We start from the raw sequence: 23,823 nt of genomic DNA, 5'->3' as shown, positions 1-23,823 counted from the left end.
CACCTCTAAACAGGTTGATTAAAAAATATTTATTACTCCCAATCCAATGTGCTTTGCTTTAGCGCACTAACCTCTTGAGTGCAACTTTACTTAAAACATTCTGAAAAATCGAGGCAGCAGAAGTGATTGTGCCTTGAATCCTAAACAAGACTGCAGGGTCCCAAGCCACCACTGTTTTCTGCTTTGGCCTGAAATGATCATCCAAATATCAACATATTGGTAAGGTTCAGAAAACAAAACAAAAACTGAAATCATACAACATTAACTTGGTCTGAAAGATCGACACCTGACATCTCTTGCAATTCGGCAGCTCAAATCATATTATATTTATACGTCAGATTCAGTTTCCACAGATGATGCTACGGAGCAAAAGTATATAAAAAAGATCCTGTAAGCAGATATGGCATGTTCTTATATTAATATTTACTCTAACACAAATGGCACCTGCAGTGGAGGCAATCATGTGGAAATCACTTTTCCACACAGAAGTTTTGATACTACTGCTCAGACACTACATATACTAAAATAAATATAATTATCTCCAGCTCATCTGCTTTAAATCATTTCAAAACTTGAGTGAAGACTTAATCAACTCTGACACTTGCTAAGTTCCAACACATTTTTCCCCCCTTGTATGTTTTTTGCATCACAAGTTACTGAAACCATAAACTGGAAACAGCACAAATGCAATCTGGGCCTGACTGAACAAAACAAGCAACAGAGCATTTCTTTAACTAATCAGTTTCAAGGATTATGAAATTAAAAGATGGAAGAACTAAGAAAGAAGTGTAAAAGAGAGAATGGTAAAGTCAATGTCAAATTAGTTATAGAAATAAATTCCCAAAAAGAAAATGCAACCTTTAAATTGACAATTTTAGAATTTCCAACAACTAAAGAGTCAAGAAGGATTGAGTGCCCAGACCTATAGTAACTAATTTACTGAGCCAGAGAGTTTGCTTTGTACTAATTAATTCAGAACCATTAAACGGGTACTTAGATAGGAACATACACAAAAAAAACCTGAGTGTGGCCAGCATCTATTATGCAAATAGAGCAACTTTACACCGTTCAATACAGTCATATTGTTTTGTTTACATTCACATGTTAAGCTAACAGCAGAGCAACACAACAAGAACTGCACATTTTGGATTTTATACCTTTAAACTTTCTTTCTGTCCCCTTGCCTGAAATAACAATACTAGATGCATTAAGATCAGTAACATATCCTCACCATCTTTTGATCCAAATTAAGATAAATCCTTGGGAAACTACACTTTTTTTTGATCCCATCACAGAGTTGACAGGAAACCCTTTTTAAAAATAAACTTTCTGCCATTAGTAAATCGAACTGGGTTGGGATCGTCCGTTCATGAGCAGACTGGAACACAATCTAGAATACAGTGTGTAATTGCAACAAATATATTTCACAGCCTGCCTATACCAATTTATTGGATTGAAAATATATTAAAAGTAAATCAGAAATATGTACTACGTCTGGGAAACTTGAATTTCAAGCATTTTAAAAATAAATAAACTGGTTATGAATCAATATTACTTACTCGAATACAAAGAAAAGTCCACTAGTGACCACAATTAAGACAAGTGTCAAATAGAAGACCCCAGTTTGCCTGGCCATCATGATCCTGCCATCGCAATGAAATTTATTTCTTCCTGGGAAAACTTCCCATTTCTTCCGCGGAATTTTCTTCTTTTTGGGGGACTCCATGGGAGACGAGCTCTGCGTCGTAATCTGACTGTATTCACACTGTTTCATTGGGGGCGGCATCAATGCTTGAATTGTATATCTCAGTCCCAAAAGACAGACAACTACTTAAAATCAGTGGACCTTGGGAACACGATGATATCCCATCCGTGGATTCCCTCGCCTTCGGCGTCAACTCGCATATTCTTAATGTACAGCAATATTACATGTTTGTATTTATTTTCTTGTTTTTCCAATTACATTTCGACTCTTCAAAGGATTAATTAAAACAAATAAAAACAGACTTGCTTTTTTTTTCCTCTAAAATTTCCAAATGACAGATAAACAGAATTGAATAGCCTGCCAATATCTGACGCACTAGATGTAGGTCCCACCAAAAATCGGTCTAATTTCCGTAATCACTGCTCGGTAACAAAATATTATTTGAAGTCCCACATGAAATCGATTGAATATTTACCAATATGCGGTTTGTACATACTCGGGTTCACTCCTGACATTTTTTTTTAAATGTAAACGAAGATCGAGGAAGCCTTCATAAATCGGAGTCCCTAGGGATTGAACCACTTTCAGAGATGTTTATAAATACTTGGGTTGCTTTAGCACAGACGTCTCGCAATCCAGTGTCCATGTACGTGCTAAGTGAAGAATTGCTTCACAGTTCTGCTCACCCATCGGCGTTGTTGCCGCCTTGAAACTTAAAGGTGCCCGCAATTAGGACGCTAACTGATGTAAAAAAAAAGACCCTCAGACAGCGTTGGCGTCCAGTTAGTTACTGCATCCCCAGAGTAGATTTTCAGCACGAAAAATGGCTCCTGGAGAGCGAGAGACGGGAGTGGGGTGGATCACAATCGCATCCTGGACAGACACACACAGTATGAACTCCTTCCTCTTCACCAGAGATCCTGCCCCGAGGACAGTATTCTGTTTTAACTTGACACAAACGAAAAAAAATCTCTCCAGCCAGAGCCTTCACTATGATTTATTCGAACAAGTATACTGGATGGAAAACACTATTGACACTCGCATAGAGGAAGGGGGGGTGGGGGGAAAAACAAGAAAACAGACAATCACTGCCTCCACCTGACTTCCAATCGCCAGGCGAGCAGAGAAAAACCGGGCCCTGACAACTCGGCCCAGCAAGACAGTCACATACCCACTGTACACCGCGCCGGTGTATTCTGGGAATTGTAGTCCACATATGATGGCGTTTACCAGGAGTCATGAATCGCAATTGAGCAGAAAGACTACTATTGCCATGAATCATTGGGCTGGTGATGAGTCTCCTGTGTTTTTAACTGAGTGCCTCGATGTGGGCTCACTTAAAGGACGTTGATGGCGTCGTTAACGATAGTTTGTTCGGTTTGTGCACTTGTTAATCACCAACGAATCGCTGTCGATAGGATTGCAAAGTGAAGAATTTTAATAATAAATGTATAACAACTACAAGAAACGAGGTGGTGACCTATTATTGTTAACGAATGTAAATTAGAAATGTGAGATTGCATTCGAGGTTTTTATATTAAAGCGAACGGGCAAGTAATTTATTCTGGTTTTCGGCAATCGAGATGGCAACTGATAAAAGTACAGTCAGTCTGAAAGAGACGAACTGTGTTAGTGTTATGAGGGAGCCGTTTCCAAAGGCCCACGTACGCGAATCCACTGGTGAAAGCAAAGTGCAGATGATTAAAGGTATCTCTACTAAGCTTTTTTTAAGATGTTGTCTATTGTTTTAATGCTCTGTTGTAACGTGTTATCAACTTCTTACAAAGCTAAATATCTGAGTAGCTAATAAAATTCTTCAATCTCCCTTCTCTTGAACATCGGTGGTTTTGAACAAGTGTAGTGTGGGAATAGCCAGCTATTGTTGAACCAGGACTTGCATTTCCAATTATAGTTTTATTTTCTTGATCCCTACCCAGGAATGCTTAAGATCTGTTCTCCACCGGTATTTTTCCTGTACTAACCGTTTCCCTTTCACTGTTATTACTCGGTGTTCGGTTGTGTGCGCGGCTACAGAAACTGAAACGCACCGTCAGCATGAGGTAGCAGACATTTTTGGAAAGCATTTGTCACAATCATGTGAAATATAAAGGTCACTGATCTTGTGATTGTGGATGAAACCAGATGATCAGCACTCAATCACAGTAAAATAAAATGAATCAAAAATCCCTGTCTTCGAAGTGTCCTGTTTGATTGCGAAGCAACTACAACAGACCGTGTGTCCAACAGACAAGTGATCATCCTTAGCAGTCACACAAACTGCTTTGGGCCTTTTAGTTATACCTTTAGATCTCGCACGCTTACGGCTATGTTTTGGCTGTTTTGAGTAAACACCGTCTCAAAGTTCAAGTTGGTTTTCTTTTGCATATGCTCACTTATCGGATTAGATTTTTTGCTTTATCTTGTCACTTTGCGATTCCCTCTGCTCTGTCATTGTTGTTGGATAATGGTGACCTTCAAAAATGGTCAGCAACATTCAAAAGTTACGACCGGTGTGTTTATGGAACGATTGTGCGTAGTAGGATACGAAAGATGTCCAGACACTGTCCTTTCCCGACATGTACTCGGGCTCTCCGCATAGCAAGAAAGCCATTCAGTCAACCGTGGCCGTCAACTCTCACTTTCTCCCATAGCAGTGCACTTTTTTTCCTTTCCGATAATAATCAGATCTAATAATCCATTAAAAGGTTTCTCAATCCTAAACTGCGCCCCTGGGTTTTTTTCATTCTTCCACTGAGGGAATAGTTTATTTCCTTAACAAATTTCCTCTCGACCTTTTCCAAATTTTCCCAACTTTTCTAATCTGCCTCTTATAATGGAAGTTTTTCATCCATGGAACTATTTTCTGAATCATTTCTGGACTCTGTAATGTTTTCACATCTTTCCCAAAATTTGGAACTGGTAGTTGAAGCCAAACCACTTCTATTTAACTGTATTATTGCTTCCTTGCTTTTGTGTTCCATTCCCCTATTAATAAAGCATGGATTGCTGTGTATTATTATTATTATTATTATTATTAATAATAATATCAGTCAAACTTTCCTTACAACTGCAAAGATTTATGCATATAATACAGTGAAGTCCCTTTATTCCTGCACCCATTTTAGAATTATACCGTTTATTTAATATTCTCTCTTCTTCTTCCTGCCAAAAAGAATCACTTCATGCTTCTCTGCCTTAAATTTCATCTGTACTGTCTGCTAATTCTGTCAACCTTTTGATGCTCTACATTTTTCTCCTCTTGGTTCAAAGTTTGTTTTAACCTTCAGAATTTGAAGTTGTGTCCAGTATAAAAATTTAGATTATTAATATAGAGTAAGGGTCCTAAGCAGACTCCTGTGGAACTACACTACAAATCATCTTACAATCTGAAAAACATCAATTAATCATTAGCCTCTCATTTCTGTTGCTCAATGTTTTGTATCTGTATTGCCACTGTCCATTTTTATTTTTGGATTTTAACTTTACTCTCAAGTCTATTGTGCATTTATCAAATGCCTTCAAGAAGTCTGTATACACCACATCAACAACATTGTTTTCATCAACCTTCACCGTTACCTCATCCTAAAAGAAGTATTTTAGTCGAACACAAATTGTCCTTAAGAGCCTGTGTTGGCTTTCCTGAGCTAAACCGTATTTACCTAAATGATTATTAATTTGAACAAAATTATTGTTTCTAGAATTTCTTATCACCCTTAAATTAATGAGCCTGTAAATGTTAAGCTTATCTTTACACCCTTTCTAAACAAGAATGTAATGTTTGCAATTCTGCAGCCTTCTGGTACATCCTGAGTCTAAAGAAGACTGAAAACATTTGGTCAGTTCTTCTGATTTCTACTCACTTCCCTCAATATCATTTTAATACATCTGATTTGGTCCTACTGCCTTATCAACATTGATTATACACATTCAATCCAATACCTCTTCCTCCTCAATTTTAAGCCTTTTAAACGTTTTGCATTATCTCTTTTCACCAGGACTAACACAGCTTCTTGCTTGGTAAAGGCACATGCAAAATATTCATTTAATACCTATACTATTCAACTTTCTCCTGCTCCAGAGATGTGTAATAATATCCCTGAATTGGCTGATTAGAAAAATATGCCTCCTCCCTTTGTGGGTAAGTCTTTTTAGACCTCAGTCAGCCACAATTTTCCTTTTACCATTCTTTGTAATTTGTATGTCTCTGAAGATGTTTGGATTCCCTTTATGCTATTTTTTTCATTCTTTATCTTTGCTCTTCTTATTTGCTTTTTCACTTCCTCCGAACCTTTTATATTTTGATGTGTTTACCCTACACTTGCGCTTTGTAGCGAATGAACTTTGACTGTGCTCAAACTATCTGTATTGTACTTTAAATGCAGCCGATTGTTCAGTTACTGTTTTGCCTGCCAACCTTTGATTGCAGTTTAGTCTGACCCAGCCCAATTCTTAAGCATTGAAGTTGGCTTTCCCTGAGTTAATTTATTTTTCCTCTTGACTTTTTTCCTTCTCTATGCCAACCTAAACCTTAATAAATGATCAAAATTGTCCAAATGTTTCCCTACTGACACTTGATCCATTCAGAGCTGAAAAGTGTGTTGCTGGAAAAGCGCAGCAGGTCAGGCAGCATCAGAGTAGGAGAATCGACGTTTCGGGCATAAGCCCTTCTTCAGGAATGAGGAAGGTGTGCCAAACAGGCTAAGATAAAAGGTGGGGAGGGGGCGTTGGAATGTGATAGGTGAAGGAGGTTAAGGTGAGGGTGATGGGGCAGAGAGGTCGGGAAGAAGATAGCACGTCAAGAAGGCGGTGCTGAGTCTGAGGGTTGGGACTGAGAAAAGGTGGGGGGAGGGGAAATGAGGAAGCTGGCGAAATCTGCATTCATCCCTTGTGGTTGGAGGGTTGCTAGGCGGAAGATGAGGTGCTCTTCCTTCAGGCGTCGTGTTGCCATGGTCTGGCGATGGAGGAGGCCAAGGACCAGCATGTCCTTGGCAGAGTGGGAGAGGGAGTTAGTGTTCAGCCACGGGGCGGTTGGGTTGGTTGGTGTGGGTGTCCCAGAGGTGTTCTCTGAAACATTCTGCAAGTAGGTGGCCTGTCTCTCCAATGCATAGGAGGCCACTTCGGGTGCAGCGGATGCAGTAAATGGTGTGTGGAGGTGCAGGTGAATTAGTGAGGGATATGGAAGGATCCTTTGGAGGGAAGTGAGGGGGAGGTGTGGGCGCAGGTTTTGCATTTCTTGTGGTTGCAGGGGAAGATGCCGGGAGTGGAGGTTGGGTTGGTGGCGGGGTGTGGACCTGACTAGGGAGTCTTGGAGGGAGTGGTCTTTCCGGACCACTGATAGGGGAGGGCAGGGAAATATATCCTTGGTGGTGGGGTCTGTTTGGAAGTGGCAAAAATGACCATTCAGCCTTCTCATTCCCAAGAATGTGTCCTTGATTATCTTGTTGAATTATTTCTTGCCACAGTTTGATTTTAGGTTGTAACTTTATGACAGATGGTATCGAGTTCAGTAGCTGGCCAGGAACTCTATAAACTGCCTGGAATTTTAAAAAAAATTCTCTCAATGAGTGCATCACTGGCCGAGCTGCCCTGAATAGATGGTGGTGAGGCACCTTCTTGAACTTGTGGAGTTTGCATATTCTCCCATGTCTGCATGGATTTCCTCCAGGTGCTCTGGTTTCCTCCCACAGTCCAAAGCTGTGCAAGTTAGGTGAATTGGCCATGCTAAATTGCCCATAGTATTTAGGGATGTGTAGGTTAGGTGCATTAGTCTTGGGAAATGTAGAGTAACAGAGTAAGGTGATGGATCTGGGTGGGATACTCTTCGGGGTCAGTGTGGACTTGTTGGGCCAAATGGATTTTATGGTTTGTGCAGACCATGTGATGTAGGTTTACTGTTACGTCTTGTCACTCATCGTCTATCGTCTCTGGCAAGCCTCATTTGAAAACAATGACAATGACCAGAATAGTGTTTGTAGAATTTGTCAAATGATTTCCAACAATTTGCTGTGTAAATCGCAAACAATAAGCAAGAAAAATCTTTGATTGCTAGGGGCTGCTCATACTTTACTAAAATTATCTACTAAGGATTATTACTGTGTTTTTTTTTTTAACCACAAGGTCAGTTATAGAGGTTTGGTATGCAATTTAACAGATTTTCCACTGCATGTTATTTGCTACATAGTTTATAATAAAGTCTTTCTGACCACAAACTTGTTCATGGTATCAATGTTTTATCTTGGTCAAGATACAATGCTAGCCTTCTATCTCATAAAATAATGGTCAGCAATGTAGTGGTCAAATCTGTTTGAGTCAAGAATCCCACTGTCGCATGGCACTCACAACTGCATTTACTGCGGAACAATACAGTGGACTGAGCAGCTCCATAATTCGTTGGTCTGTTTTCTCCGGGCCCTCTTCTTAGTCAGCTCAGCCTTTAGTTTCTGTTCGCATTTTTCTGACATCCTTCCTTCCAAATAATCAGCCTCCAGACATCATTGCTGTCAATTGACAATCCCCCAGTTGTAAGTGTCAATGTCCATAAGACTATAAGTTATAGGAGCAGAATTAGGCCATTTGGCCCACTTAGTCTCCTCTGCCATTCAATTGTGATGTGAATATTTGTCAACCCCATTTTCCTGCCTTTTCCCTGTGATGTTTGATCCCCTTACTAATCAAAAACCTATCTAATTCTTGTCTTGATACACTCAGTGACTTTGCCTTCAAAGTCTTCTTTGGCGAAAAGTTCCACAGATTCTTCATCCTCTGGCTGAAGAAATTCCTGCTGGACTCTGATCTAAAGGACCATCCCTTCGCTCTGAACAGGAACTAGAAGCAAAGCTGGCTAAGAAGAGGGCCTAGGGAAAAGAGGCCAGTGATCTGTTCCAGATTACCCTGGCATATTCCTTGTGTCTGTATCCAGGTGACATTGAACTAGTGCATTTGCCAACCTGAGTCTTCTAATGTATTGCATGGTATAAATAGTATATGTATCAAAGCTGCAATGAAATTTACCATACCTGAAAAAAAATTCAGTATCACGGCATACATAGAACAGTACAGGCCCTTCAGACCTTGATATTGTGCTGGCCTTCTATCCTACTCTAAGATCAGACTAACCTACATGCCCTTTTATTTTACCAACTTCCATGTGCCTATACAAGAATCACTTAATGTATCTGACTGTACTACCACTGCTGGCAGTGCATTCCATACACCCACCACTTTATCTGAGTAAAGAATCTACCTCTGACACATCTCCCCTAAACTTTCCTCCAATTACCTTCAAATTATGTTTCCTCTATATCCTTTTTCCCATAGCGGCAATGTCTATCTGGCTATCCATTCTATCTATTAGAGAATACATTTAATTTCTGGGCTTTATAGTTCAGTTACTCAACCATCCTTCGCATTAGCCCACCTATTATTGTTTGAAAAAAGTATAACATAAAATTATCTTAAATGTTTTATGGAATTTTGCTAGGTGGCCTGTTCCTTGGGTCTGTAGCCACAGCTGGGATGCTAGCAGGTTTTGGTACAACTCTTGCCATAGCAAAAAAGAAAAGTCCTGGATGGTTCAATAAGGTAAGCTAATGTATTAAATAATTTCCATTTTGCAGATTGTAACATACTTTGCCAGTAAAGCTAGTTGTCACTGGAAAAATTGTGGTTTTGCTTCTGAGGGTGCTGGAGTCTGATTAGAATAGACATACAAAGGGGTTGTTCAACCAGATCAGGGGCAGTCGCTGAGGCAATCCATAATACAGCATTTTTTAAAGTATGTACCAAGGTCAGATCAGCAAAAGTTCAGAACTGTGATCCTTTTTTCAGAATACAGTACAATTTGATACAGCACAGGAATAGGCCCTTCAACCCACCAAGCCTGTGCCGATTCTAATCCTTTTATAGACCCACTACGTATTGCCCATCTGCAATATCCATCCCATTCATTAGCTTATCAAAATACACCTTAAACATTGCTAATGTACGTGCTTCCATCACCTCCTCTGGTAGTGTATTCCAGGCACCCATCACCCATTGCACGCAACGTTTTCCCCACACATCTCCCTAAACTTTCCCTCTCACATTGAACCTATGTCCTCCTGTAGTTGATCTTTTCCACCCTGGGAAAAAGCCTTTGACTATCCAGAGAACATCTCTGGGACACCTGTACCAATCAACCTCCCTGCCCATGGCTGAACATTTCAACATCCTGGTAAATCTCCTTTGCACGTTTTCCAATGCTTCCACATTCTTCCTATAATTCAGCGATCAGAACTGTATGCAGTACTCCAAATGTGGCTGCACCAGAGTTTTGTACAGCTACAACATGATCTCATTGCTCCAAAACTCAATCCCTCTATCAATAAAAGCTAACACACTATCCCTTCTTAAACTTTATCAACCTGAGTGGCAACTTTCAGGGATATATGCACATGGACACCAATCTCTCTGCTCATCAACTCTGCCAAGAGTCTTACCATTAGTCCAGTACTCTGTATTTCTAATTACCACCTCTCAGCCCAGCTCTGCAGCTTATCTATGTCTCCTTGTAACCTGCAACATCCTTCCCCACTGTTTGCAACTCCCCCAACTTTAGTGCCATCTGCAAATTTACTAACTCATCTTTCTATGCCCTCTTCCAGGTTGTTTATAAAAATGACAAGCAGTTGTGGCCCCAAAATAGATCCTTGTCGTACACCACTAGTGGTTGAACTCCAGGATGAAGATTTCCCATCAAACACCAACCTCTGAATTCTTTCTGCTAGCCAACTCTGATCCAAACCACTAAATCCACCCTTAATCCCATGACTCTATATCTTCTGCAATAGCCTACCGTGGGAAACATTATCAAATGCTTTACTGAAATTCATGTACACCACATCAACCACTTTTTATGCCATTTGATCACCTTTTTCAAGAACTCTATGGTTTGTGAGGCATGATCTACCCTTAAGAAAATTGTTGACTATCCCTAATCAAATTATTCTATTCTAGATAGTTATAAATCCAACACATTAACCACAAACAAAGTAAAGCTCACTGGTCTATAATTGCCAGAGTTGTCTCTGCTCCCCTCCTTGAACAAGGGGACAACAGTTTCTATTCTCCAGTCTTCTGGTACTATTCCTGTAGACTATGATGTCAAAAAGATCAAAGCCAAAAGCTCTGCAATCTTCTCCTTAGCTTCCCAGAGAATCCTAGGATAAATCCCATCCGGCCCAGGGGACTTAGCAATTCTAAAAGTGTGAAAATAGATAACACCACCTCCTTATGAACTTCAATCCTGACTAGTCTATTAGCCTGTATCTCAGTATTCTCCTCATCAGTATTGTCTTTTTCCTGTGTGAATACTGAAGAAAAGTTAATTTAGTGCCTCTCCTATCTCCAGACTCCATGCACAACTTCCTACTACTGTCCTTGATAAGCTGTAATTTTACTGTAGTCATTCTTTTATTCCTGACGTACTTGTAGAAAGCTTTAGGGCTTTCCTTGATCTTATCTGCCATCAACTTTTCATGTCCCCTCCTGGTTCTTTACCTTTCTGTTTAGGTCTTTTTTTCCTGGCTAACTTGTAACTCTCAAATGCCCTAACTGAGCCTTCACGTCTCATCTTTACATATGCCTCCTCCTTCCTCTTGACCAGCGATTCAACTTCTGTAGTAAACCATGGTTGCCTCACTTGACCACTTTCTCCCTGCCTGACAGATGTAGGTTCACAATTCCTTATCCAAAATGCCCAGGACCAGCTAGTTTTCTGAAATTGGATTTTTTTGGATTTGAGTAAGTTCAATGATGAAATTTAACAAAAAATGTTACCAAACAGCAGACTCCCTGAGAGTAACCTGAGACCGAATTGAAGCCTGCCAGGGCTGCCCCCCGTGCCCCCCACAAGTTGCATCTGAGTGACATGCATCGAGTAGGTGTGGAGTTGGGTTAGCTGTTTGCACGCCAAAGAACCTTGTTAATGAGATTAAAAACTTCACAAAAACACCTTTGGATTTTTGAGCTGCTTGGATTTTGGAATTGCTGATAACGGGTTGTCTACCTGTACATACTTATCAAGGACACATGTTGATTTTCCTTGAACAAGCTCCACATTTCAACTGTGCCCATCCCCTGCAGTTTCCTTCCCCATCCTATCCATCCCAAATCTTGCCTAATTGCATCATATTTGCCTTTCCTCCAGCTATAACTCTTGCCCTATTCCTTTTCATCAGTAAAGTAAATGTAACCACATTGTGGTCACTATCACTAATGTGCTCACCTACCTCCAAATCTAACACCTGGCCAGGTTCATTACCCAGTACCAAATCCAATGTGGCCACATCTCTTGTAGGACTATCTACAAACTGTCTCAGAAAACCCTCCTGCATGCATTGGGCAAAAACTGACCTATCTAAGGTACTCAAGTTATAGCATTTCCAGTCAATACTTGGAAAGTTAAAGTCCCCCATAACAACTACCCTGTTACTTTTGCTCCTATCTTTGCAATAGTTTCCTCCTACATGTCTGAAACCTTTCTAACCTTAGCCCATGCTACCTCAATAGATGAATCCTCATTGAATGTCCTTTCTGCCACTGTAATACTGTCTTTGACTAACAATGCCATACCTCCACCTCTTTTGCCACCTTCCTGTTCTTACTGAAACACCTAAACCCTGGAACCTGCAACAACCATTCCTGTCCCTGCTCTATCCATGTCTCCAAAATGGGCACAAGATTGAATTCCCAGGTACAAACTTGTATTGCAAGTTCACCCACCTTAGTTCACAGTGCCTGAGACCCGGGTTCAATTCCCGCCTCAGGCGAGTGACTGTGTGGAATTTGCACATTCTCCCCGTGTCTGCGTGGGTTTCCTCCGGGTGCTCCGGTTTCCTCCCACAGTCCAAAGATGTGCAGGTCAGGTGAATTGGCCATGCTAAATTGCCCATAGTGTTAGGTAAGGGGTAGATGTAGGGGTATGGGTGGGTTGCGCTTTGGCGGGGCGGTGTGGACTTGTGGGGCAGAAGGGCCTGTTTCCACACTGTAAGTAATCTAATCTAATCTTATTCCAGATATTCCTGGTATTGAAGTAGATACACTTCAATGCTGGTACCCTCCTGCGATCTTGAAACCTTATTCATGCCCTCACTATTCACAACCTCCTGTACACTGGAGCTACAATTCAAGTTCCCATCCCCTTGCTGAATTAGTTTAAATGCTCCCAAAGAGCAAACCTCCCACACCAGGATATTGGTAGCCCTCCTGTTCAGATATAAACCATCCCATTTGTAGAGATACCACCTACCTCAATTATCCAGGTATCTGAATCCCTCCCTCCTGCATCACCCCTGTAGCCATGTGTTCAACTGCTCTCTCTCTGTTCTTCTCTCCTCACCTTGCTAGTGTGTAGCACAGGTAACAAATCAGGAACAATTTTGTTCTAGCTCTAAGTTTCCACCCTAGCTCCTTGAATTTCTGCTGAAAACTGTCAACTGTTTCCAACTTCATTAGTTTCTTTTTCTGTATAAAGTTCCTGGATGTAGCATTCTGTTATTGTGGTATATTAAGAACGCAGAAGGCCCTTTGAAATCTAGAGACTTGGACTAATGCTCTGGAGTGATGAGTTAAAATCCCACAGTAATAGTTAATCTATAAATCTGATTTTAAAAATTTAGTTTCATTTAAGTGGTCATTGAAACTACCAAATTTTTATGAAAACTCATTTTGTTTACTGATTTTTTTTTAAAAAGAAAAGGAACTATCTTTACTCAATCTGGTTTGTGTTTGACTCCACACCACAGCGATCTTAATATCCTTCTGAAATGGTCTAACAGACCACTCCATTGTATCAAGCCATGACACAAGAAGTTTCAAAACATTGAGTATACCTACATCTCACATGCTACAGTTGTTGGAGATGGCTAACCAATGCTTGCTCAAAGGCAATTAGGAATGAACAATTACAGAATCCTAATCACGTAGTATGGAAATAAACCCTTTAGTCCAACTCTTCCATGCCAGCCAGGTATTCTAAACTGAACTAGTCCCATCTGCCTGCATTTGGCCGATATCCTTCCATAGTCGTGTATCTGTCTAAATGTCTTTTAAATATTGTAATTATATCTGCCTCTACGGCTCCTCGTCTCATTTTATACACTCACTACCCACAGAGTGAAAAAAATTGCTCCTCTGGTCCCTTCTAAATTTTTTTCCCCTCTCTCCTTAAACATATGCCTTCTAGTTTTGGACTCCCCTGCCCTTGAAAAAAGACCTTGGCTATTCACCTTCACAATGCTCCTCATGATTTTATAAACCTCCTATAAGGTCACCCCTCAGCCTCAGACACTCCAGGAGGAAAAGTCCCAGGTTATTCAACCTCCTTTAAAACTCTCAAACTCTCCAGTCCTGGCAACATCCTGGAAAATTTTTTTTTTCTGTACCCTTTTATAATGATACTTTCATCCCAAGATTGAATTTTTAAAAGACATACCTTGCTATCCTTAAGCTTCTTGTGGATGTTTGAATCATCATCCAGGCCTTAACAGAAACCTAGTGAAGGGCTGTTGACACCTAACTCTGTCTTTGGACTTTGGCAGTATGGTTCTTCTCACCAAATCATGCTTTAGTCTGTCAACCTCTTCTGGAACTTTCTCCTTTTTGAGCGATTCCTCTTGTTGCATCCTCTCACCCCTCATTATCTACTGCCCACCTCAGTCATCGAATCATTGGTTACAGCATACAAGGAAATAATTCAACCTGTCATTTCCCTGTTGGCTGTCTGCAAGGGACATTGGTTAGTCCTGCTCCCCTGTCTTTCCCCAAGAGCAATGTTTCTACCTATTTGGATATTTATTCAATACCTTTTGAAAGCTATGATTGATTGAATTTACCTCCAGTGTAAGCTTGAGCAGTGCATTTCAGATCCTAACCATTCAGTATTTAAAAACATTTCTCATAATGTTGCCTGTGCGAGGTTTTTTTTTCTGGTATTCAGCTTAAAATAGTCTCACGGTTTCTCCCTATGTAGTCTAACTGGACCACTCATGATTTTGACACAACTTCCAGAAAGTTGTGTCTCAACCTTCCTCTCTAGGGAGAACAGGACTGGACTGGCTTCTCCAATCTAGTTCCTCATCTGACATTTTAAACTTTTTTTTTTATTTTTATGATTTTTTTTATTATCTCTCCTCCTTCTTCCTCCCAAAATGTATCATTTTACACTTCTGTCCAGTTAAGTTTCATCTGCCATGTGTCCAGCCATACTATCAGCCTCTTAATATCCTCTTGAAATCAAACTTTGTTGTCTTTAGAATTCAGTGTTGTGTATTGTATATCCAAGTCTAGCTTGTTGATGCAGATCTATAAAAGAAGTGGCTGTTAGTAATAAAAATGTTATGCCACTTGCTTTATCTACCCTTCTGAAGCCCTGGATACACTTAGTGCACTGTCCTCTGGTTCGAGAGTCCATATTAAGGCTTTATTGGGGGGGAGGGAAGCAACAGGAAGCCAGATAAGTGGCACCACAGTTGGCTGTGTCATACAGCAGGATCAAAGAGTAGACGAATGGTGGCAAAAGGCCACTCTATAATCAGCGGCGCAATTAGGAGTTTCTGTGGCCACAAGCGAGATTCCTGGATGGTATGTTGTCTCCCTGATGGCGAGGGTGAGCAGCCAGAAGTCATGATCCACATTGGTACACGTAGAAAGATTAGATTAGATTACTTTACAGTGTGGAAACAGGCCCTTCGGCCCAACAAGTCCACACCGCACCTGCCGAAGCGCAACCCACCCATACCCCTACATCTACCCCTTGCCTAACACTACAGGCAACTTAGCATGGCCAATTCACCTGACCTGCACATCTTTGGACTGTGGGAGGAAACCGGAGCACCCGGAGGAAACCCACACAGACACTGGGAGAACGTGCAAACTCCACACAGAGAGTCGCCTGAGGCGGGAATTTAACCCGGATCTCTGGCGCTGTGAGGCAGCAGTGCTAACCACCGTGCCGCCCACAAAGAGATGAGGTCCTGCAAAGGGAATTTAGGGAATTACGTTGAATGTGAAAAGCAGGCTGTCTAAAGTTGTAATGTCAGAATTACTCCCTGTGCCACATGTTGGTGAGGCCTAACGTAGCAAGGTAATAACAAATGAATGTGTGGTTAAACAGCAAGTATAGGAGGGAGTGCTCTGGATGGATTATTGGGATCTCTTCCAGGGCAATGGCTTGCACCTAACTGAAGGGGTACCAGTATTTTTGCAGGGTGATTGGAAGTGCCACTCTGGAGGGGTTGAACTAGTGTGGTGGTTGGTGGGAAACTGAGCAGTATGTTCATATGTGGAGTGATTGTAGATTGTAGATGCTGAGTCATGTAATAGGAAGAACAAGCAGAGGTGAATGAACATGGCAGGACTATTGAAATGTATTTACTTTAATGCCAGGTGTATAACCGGTAAGGCAAATGAGCTTAGAGTCTGGATTAGTATGTGGATCTACAATTTGGTAGCCATTACAGAAACTTGGGTGAAGGGTAGTACTGGCAGTTCCAAATTCCTGGGTTTAGAAGTTTCTGACAAGATAGAGATGTAAAAAGGGTGGGGAATGCTGTATCATTGATTTAAGGAGAATGTCATAGCTGTGACAAAAAGACATCTTGGCATCACTGTGGGGCAGACGTTGTGGGCTAAAGCCTGTTGCTGTGCTGTTACGTGTTCACAACATGTCCAAGTTTCCTTGCCATTCTTATGATTGCTGCACCATCAGCTCTTCTAACCCATGCTGGAGTGCTGTTAATTAGACCTACTTATTTTGATAGAATTGTCAGTGCATTTCACACACCACATTGAACTCTGAAATAGGATACTAATGAAAAGCCATAGCAAAGCCCACTGCAGCTGTCAAGGGATTCCTGAGCAGCTGCACATTTTGCGATTTCAGGTGGAATCTGAGTTAACTTACAAATATTAATCAATACACACAAGAGTGAGAAACAACTGCATTTACATTCAGGTGTGAGCAAACATACATTGTGGAAATGTAAAAGAAAAGAGTCCAGTGTGTGGCACTGTAGCAATTTGAAGCATGTTGGAACTGGACTGCCTTGGAGCACTAATGTTGGATGTCAACAGCAGCACTGAAATCTGAAAGAGGACTGGAAAAGTAAAAAAAAATGAGCAATATTCCAAGAAATATCAGCTAGAGTCTTGAAATTAAAATGTTTTGTCTGGTCAGAAATGAATAATAGATGTGACAATTGGAGCATTTTGAAAGAGCTCATCCACATTTTCAGAAATACCTGTTTACATATTTTTGAAACTTAATTTCTATTTACTTATTCATGAAGTTTATTAACACATTCCCATGTACAACATTCTTACCTACCGAATGTCAGTTCAGGTTTTCTGTTGTCTGAAGATGAATATGAAGACATGAACTGACTAAGACGAACTGATGCCTGGATAATATGTGTGAATGGTTGCCTTTTTTTTTTCTGTCTCCCTCGCTGAGGGGTTTTAATAGCTACTAGTATGTGACTGACTGAACCTTTTGAATTATTGGGACATCCCTGGAATCCTGATGGAACTGTACCACTTGTCAGTTAAGGGTCATATTTTTAATCATACAGTCAATAAGTAGGAAAGCAAATCATAACTGCAGATGCACATGTTTGTGAGAGTCATTATCAACAAAATAATGCTGGCCTTTGTATAGACAATACCTGTATAAACATTGGAAAAATTATGAAAGCACCTAGAAAACTAATCATGGGAATTGCTATGTAATTTTGAAATGTTTACGTCAAGCTAAGAGATGCCTGCACCCAGGGTTTGTTTTACACTTCAGTGTTAAGACTGGCTCTCCTTGCATATACACAAAAATAAATTGTGGTCCTGAATCTGAGTCTCCTATCAACTTATTAAAATGTGTGGCAACAATCTTAACCAGGGATATATGAAGAGATCTTGAGATAGTGACACCAACTTTATCCTTCCTTCTCCTCTCATTTTCCACTGGAATCCTCATGGGGTGTAGAATGCTAATTAATTTGTTCCTCCAAAAACAATAGACTTGGCTGCTGTGACTTCATTGTGCAGAGCAAAACTCAGACCTATTTGGGCATCTGAAAAGCTTTTTGAGCTTGCCAATGGCTTGTACAATAATACATCTATTTATTATACGATCAGCATGGTATTTATCAGTGGGGTTCCTCCGATGTCATTTTCCAGACTTTAAAGTAACCATTATTAAAGGTGGTGCTAGCTTTGAAAAGGTTTAAGGTATTAGGCTGCTGCAATATGAAAATAACTTAGCAACTCCCAGGAATTTGACACCGGTGCAGGTTAAAATTCTTCCTTTGGTAATGATTACAGTGTAAAAATACTTAAATGACTAAAGATGCTTTGATCATGTGTTACATTATATGAATGCAAGTCTTTTATTTTATGTTCTTCCCTTCTTTTCTAGGGAGTTAATGCAACTATTGCTGTTCCTGAAAGTGGGACATTGCTGGCCTTGAGAGCCCTAGGCTGGGGTTCTCTTTATGCTTGGTGTGGGGCTGGTTTGCTTAGTCTTACAATATGGAAGGCTTTAGGAGTACACAGTGTAAGTATTATTTCTTTTAATGTCCGAAGTCAAAAACAGTGAAGATTTATATTGTCCATAACTGCAATTTGTAACATCAGTGATCTTTCCTGTTATCAAATTTTCACTTCACAACTGTGGATGATTGACATCTTCTCTTCAGATTCATTTGTCTGGAAGTATGAATAAGGAATAGGAAGGCATAACTAAAAGCAATCATTTTCCCAGAGACGTATCCTGCCCCAGTATTTGCTCAGCAGATGGGAGCGGACACCAGAGGAATGCGGTGAGGTGGGCTCGCTGTGAAGATGATACAGCATAATGGAGTAGAAGAACCGCAGACCAAGGCTCCCTTGTGAAGAAAAGGGAGAAAGATTCCCCATCCAGTTGTCCTAAAAGGAAATCTAAAATTTAACTTTCAAGCTATCAGTACTTCACATGGGCTCTTTTGGCCCACTCATCAACTCCTAGCAACTCTGGTCTGACTGTCAAGTCATCAGTGCCCCACATCTGTTCAAGCCTTTGATTAATATCATTGTTTGATATTGATGGATTAGGGAACAGGGAATGATGGTGGAAAGGCCATGGCAAACATTCAAAGAGCGCATGGAAGACTTGAACATGTGTTCATTCCTGTCTAACACCCAAGTAAAATGGGAAAGATAGCAAAACCATGAATTACCAGGTAAATTAGATAACCAAGGAAGAGGTGTACAAATTGGCCAGGGGGAAATAAAAAGACCTGTGGAGAGGGATTAATTTAGAATTCAGCAAATAAAAACAGACAGTGATTGACTTAAGGGAAAATATTGTGTAAGTTTCTGGGGGCATAAAAACTGACTGTCAAAGTTTTTTTTAGGTATTTAAAGAGAAAAATGATTTGAAGACAAATGTAGGTCCTTTACAGTCAGAAATTGAAATGTTATAATGGGGAACAAAGAAATTGCTTACCAGCTAAATACATGCTCTTGGTTCTATGGTCACAAAGTAGGACACAAACAACATAACAGAAATGTTAGGGATCACTGGGTTCAGTTGAGAAGCAGGAAGTGAATGAAATCAGTATTATTAGGAAATGATGTTGGGAAAATTGATGGGATTAAAGGCTGATAAATTCCCAAGGTCTGATAATGCTCATCTGAGTATTTAAGGAAATAGCCAAAAATAGTAGGTGCTTTGGCCGTCTTCCAAAATTTTATAGACTCTGCTACAGTTCCTACAGATTAAAGGGTAGCTAATATAACCCCTATTTTAAAAAAAGGGCAGTAGAGAGAAAACCAGTTGTAGACCAGTCAGCCTGATGTTGACAGTGAGAAAAATCCTCCAGTTGCTTATCAAAGATTTAATAGCAGAGCACTTGGAAAACAATGGCAAGATCAGACAAAGTCAGCATGGATTTATGAAAGGCAAGTCATGTTTGACAAATCTTTGAGACTGTGTAAGTAGCAGAGTTGAAGGGGGGCTAGGATATGATTTATATGGACTTTCAGAAGGCTTTCAATAAAGTCCCACATTCGAGATTACACTAATCCCAGTCCTTTTTTTTTATATAGTAATGAGATAGAAAACTAGTTCACTGACAGGAAACAAAGAAGGAAGAAATGGGTCTTTTTGCATATGGCAGGAAGTGATTATTGGGGTACCACAGGGATCAGTGTTAGGATCCTACATATTAATGATTTGAATGAGGAAACTAAATTTAATATCTCAAGTTGGAGATGAGCCCAAGCTAGATGGGAGGATAAGCTTTGAGGTGGATGCATGGATGCTTCTGTGGGATTTGGACAACCTGAGTGAATGGGCAAATAGGCAGACAATTATCTAGCTCTAAATTAGAGAAGGCAGTGTGCAACCAGACCTGATAGCAGCATATCAGTACAGCAGCTGGTAAAGGGTATAAATGGTATGTTGGCCTTCATAGCAAGAGGATTTGAGTACAAGTGCAAAGTTATCTTCCTACAATACTACTTGGCTTAGGTGAAACCACATCTGGAATATTTTGTACATTTCTGGTCTCCTTTACGAGGAAGGATATTCTTGTTATACAGTGAGTGCAACAAAGATTTACCACACATGTGTCAGCCCTGCCATCCCAGGAGTCTGAGGAAATTGAATTGGTGAGGGTTATATTCATTGGAGTTCAGAAGAATGAAGGGATTTTGTAGACATAAAATGTTAAAAGACTAGATGTAGGAGGATCCTCCTGATGATGGAGGGTAAGGGAGGATTTGGATTTCAGCACTATAAATTAGTGGAATTACAAGACTACTGAAAAAAATTGTAATGGCATTTCCAAAACATTGTCGCTGTAATAATACTTTAGTTTAGATGTTCTTGACTGTGCTTAACATCAAAATCACTGCTACGTGGTGCAATACGTGTTCATGCATACAAAATGCAGTATTGCAATGTGACACAGTTGGCACTGCTCATAGTCACAGCACAGGCAGAAACATCTCAAGTGTCTCCAGCATCGGAAGTATTTCATCAATTGTAACCTTACTCCCAATTTTTTCTTTTGACATTTGAACCTCCAAGGTTTATATGTGGCTTCTGCTTGCAGAAGCTGTTGCCAATGTGTTTGGCACACAGATGAGCATACGCAGAATCTCCCAGCAAGCACAGTCATGCAGTATCAAGGGAACATTGATCAAACATAAAGCTGACCACTTTTGGCTAGTGTTGATATGACAGCTGGAGAAATCACATCCTGTGCTTTGCTGTTTTGGTATTCATGGATATTTCAAATATCTGTGAAGGAATATGCAGTGGCATGGGGAGAGTGATGTTGATTGTTGTGCACATGCATGAGAGGTGACTTCCCGCACTAATATCATGTCATTTGCATATATACCGATGCATAGTCTCAACCCAGTCCAGATATGGCTGACTGGCATCAGGCAGGAGAAAGTGAAGACTGGAGATCAGAGCTGAAAAATGTGTTGCTAGAAAAGCGCAGCAGGTCAGGCAGCATCCAAGGAGCAGGAGAATTGACGTTTCGGGCGTAAGCCCTTCTTCAGGAATTGAGGGCTGGCATCATGGAAAGGGGCACATCAGTTTGTGCACCAGTTCTCAGTGTAGCACTGGGAACATATGCTTTATTTATTTGCTCAGTTTAAAGTGGTTAGTCTGCTGGGAGTGTCACTTCCACAATGTGAAACATTAGTATCACTCCACAAGTGCATGGAGGACTGAGGAACGAACAGTGAGATTGACTATGTAGGAGCTTGACTTGCCCCTGAACCAAAGCCTGCCATTCAACAGATGGAGTTTGTTAGTAACTCATGTCTCATTCCTTGATCCAAACACTATCTGCTGGTAGAACTTGCTCAGAAGGTTAGTCCATAAGGGTGCAGCAAGTAAGTTTATGAACAAATCTTCCTAGAGTGATGAGTAAGCTGGTGCATGGGTGATTGCAACCAGTTTGCATGTTTTATCAATTGGCAGATGTATATGAGCATAATATTTGCAAGGAAGCCATGGGAGGGGTGTTGAGCAGAAGATTTGAGGTTTAATCTCCAATGTAGCATTCAGTTATGTCAACAAGATGAATGTTTAATGACATGTCTTTTATGTGCACAGTACTCTACACTTGCCCCATCATATTGCAGAGTATTGTGACAACAGCCTTCCAGTAGATCCAGTAAGTTTGGCTAATAGATTATCACTGTTACCTGTGCTGGATCTTGATGGACACAGCAGTCCTGGATAACTTGTATAGGAAACATTTGTCCATCACTGATTCACTGAACTGTGAGCCACAATTTGAAATAAGAAATTATGAAATTTATTGAGTTAGAAATATTTTCAGTACAGAAAAGCCATCTGTTTAATTCCTAGGATATCCATTAATCTGGGCACAGTAATTTGCTCCCATCCCATCTATGAAGGACTAGGTAATGTCTAGTGAAGTGTGAGACTCCAAATCTAATCTTGCCAAATGTTTATAAGATTTTTGCTAAGTTTAACTTATTTTCAGACTGATCACTATAGCTAACACATGACAGTTGGGTTAAGGAAAGAAAAAAATAATCATTGAGGAATATTTGTATCTTGCTGTTATTCAATGACTTTGGAGAGTATACACTTACGATGTTACATAAGAATAATGATAGGACCAGCTTAACTGTAACCTTAACTTTTGGTATTTTGCAAAGAAATTAAACTGTAAAAGAGCTGCAACTTGTTGCCCCTTTTTTAATAGAAAAATATTCATGTTAAAAATAAATGAGGGGTGGCATGGTGGTGCAGTAGTTAGCATTGCTACCTCACAGCGCCAGGGACCTAGGTTCAATTCCCACCTACGACAACTGTCTGTGTGGAGTTTGCACATTCTCCCTGTGTCTGTGTGGGTTTCCTCCAGGTGCTCTGGTTTCCTCCCACAGTCCAAAGATGTTCAGGCCAGGTGAATTGGGCATGCTAAATTGCCCATAGTGTTAGGAGCCTTAGTCAGGGATTAATATAGGGTAGGGGAATGAGTCTAGGTGGGTTCCTCTTCGGAAGGTCAGTGTAGACTTGTTGGGCCAAAGGGCCTATTTCCATACTATAGGGAATCTAATCATCTAAGCTAAATAGGTAGTTTTATTTATGCACACCTGGTCATTGTTAACATTTTTTCCGTAGTGGAGCAGATCAGATTTAATTACATTCAATTGATCTATATCCATATTTTTCATAATTGTATTGGAGTTGTGTGGGAACAGAAACTAAGTCTCATCATGAAATAATATCACAAATGTTAGATGTCTGTAAATTATCTCCATTTCTTAATAACTAACCAGGGATAATGGAAGAAAATTGATAGCCATTCTGAAACATAATTGCTTTTAATTTCAAAGGAATGATAATCAGTTATCTAAAAATGTAAAGGTTATCTTTCCACAAATAGGAGCAAAAGGAATTCCATCCCTATTTCCATTAATCCTGACTACAAATTAGTTTAAACAAGTAAAAGTTACATTTATCTGTATTGACATATTGTATATTTGTGAATTTCATTCAGAATGATTGATAATTTTCTTCCCATCTTTTCTGCAGCTGACAGAATTCCGAGAAAAGATGCAATCAATGTTCCCTGAAATTCCAAAAAGCACAGATGTATCACAAGGTGTTGAGCAATTCAGTTGGGAAAATCTGTTCAAATCAAAGTAGATTGGTACTGACTAGTGTGCATATGTAAATGGAAACTAAAATAAACAGATGCAACTTTTATACATTATGGATTATCATATTTTTAATTTAAATAGATTGTTTGAACATCCTGTCTTTTTTACCACCCTCACTCCTGAATATTGTTCCATCCTGTTGCTTTGTCTGCTGCAGTTATCCCCAAGTCATTCTAGATTATTTTTATTTTGCTGCTTTGAGCCTCGTGGCTTTTGAACATACTTGTGCACGTATAAAATAAATGCAAGTGTACCTCCAGGCTCCCGTAAGGTAGCTGGCAGCCTTCTGTCAATCCATTGAAATCCAACGAGGCTGAATCCCTGCCAGTAAATTCTTCCCAAAGAGTCATGACTCCCACATTCTTGGGAACCTTCTTCAAGGATAGGTG

At 40.2% G+C, this 23,823-nt stretch overlaps 2 protein-coding genes across 3 annotated transcripts in view; one reads left to right on the top strand and one right to left on the bottom strand.

Annotated features, from left to right (window-relative positions):
- Positions 1-2,869, bottom strand: part of zdhhc14 (zDHHC palmitoyltransferase 14) — a 203,085-nt gene extending 200,216 nt beyond the window's left edge. Inside the window, exon 1 of one of the 2 annotated variants that reach the window (XM_072581069.1) lies at positions 1,560-2,869. In XM_072581069.1, the coding sequence (XP_072437170.1) occupies positions 1,560-1,786 (227 nt within the window). In that variant the 5' untranslated portion in view covers positions 1,787-2,869. The remainder of the gene's footprint in view (positions 1-1,559) is intronic. The other variant, XM_072581070.1, reaches the window with a different exon arrangement.
- Positions 2,870-3,013: 144 nt separating this feature from the next.
- On the top strand, positions 3,014-23,480 carry tmem242 (transmembrane protein 242). The gene is made up of 4 exons (XM_072581071.1): positions 3,014-3,412; positions 9,186-9,286; positions 18,153-18,290; positions 23,307-23,480. The coding sequence occupies exons 1-4, from the start codon at positions 3,289-3,291 to the stop codon at positions 23,418-23,420; spliced, it is 477 nt and encodes a 158-aa protein (XP_072437172.1). The 5' UTR covers positions 3,014-3,288; the 3' UTR covers positions 23,421-23,480.
- The last annotated feature ends 343 nt before the right edge of the window (positions 23,481-23,823 follow it).

This window comes from Chiloscyllium punctatum, chromosome 11, assembly GCF_047496795.1.
Source record: "Chiloscyllium punctatum isolate Juve2018m chromosome 11, sChiPun1.3, whole genome shotgun sequence".
Taxonomy (NCBI): Eukaryota; Metazoa; Chordata; class Chondrichthyes; order Orectolobiformes; family Hemiscylliidae; genus Chiloscyllium; species Chiloscyllium punctatum.
Note: the sequence above shows the minus strand (reverse complement) of the source record. Positions and strands in the feature narration are given on the sequence as shown.

Excerpts from the sequence above, each read along its gene's own strand:
- tmem242 (XM_072581071.1), top strand. The coding sequence starts at position 3,289 with ATGGCAACTGATAAAAGTACAGTCAGTCTGAAAGAGACGAACTGTGTT. Across the intron at positions 9,287-18,152 it reads GTCCTGGATGGTTCAATAAG|GGAGTTAATGCAACTATTGC; the intron begins GTAAGCTAATGT and ends CTTCTTTTCTAG. Across the intron at positions 18,291-23,306 it reads AGGCTTTAGGAGTACACAGT|CTGACAGAATTCCGAGAAAA; the intron begins GTAAGTATTATT and ends TCTTTTCTGCAG.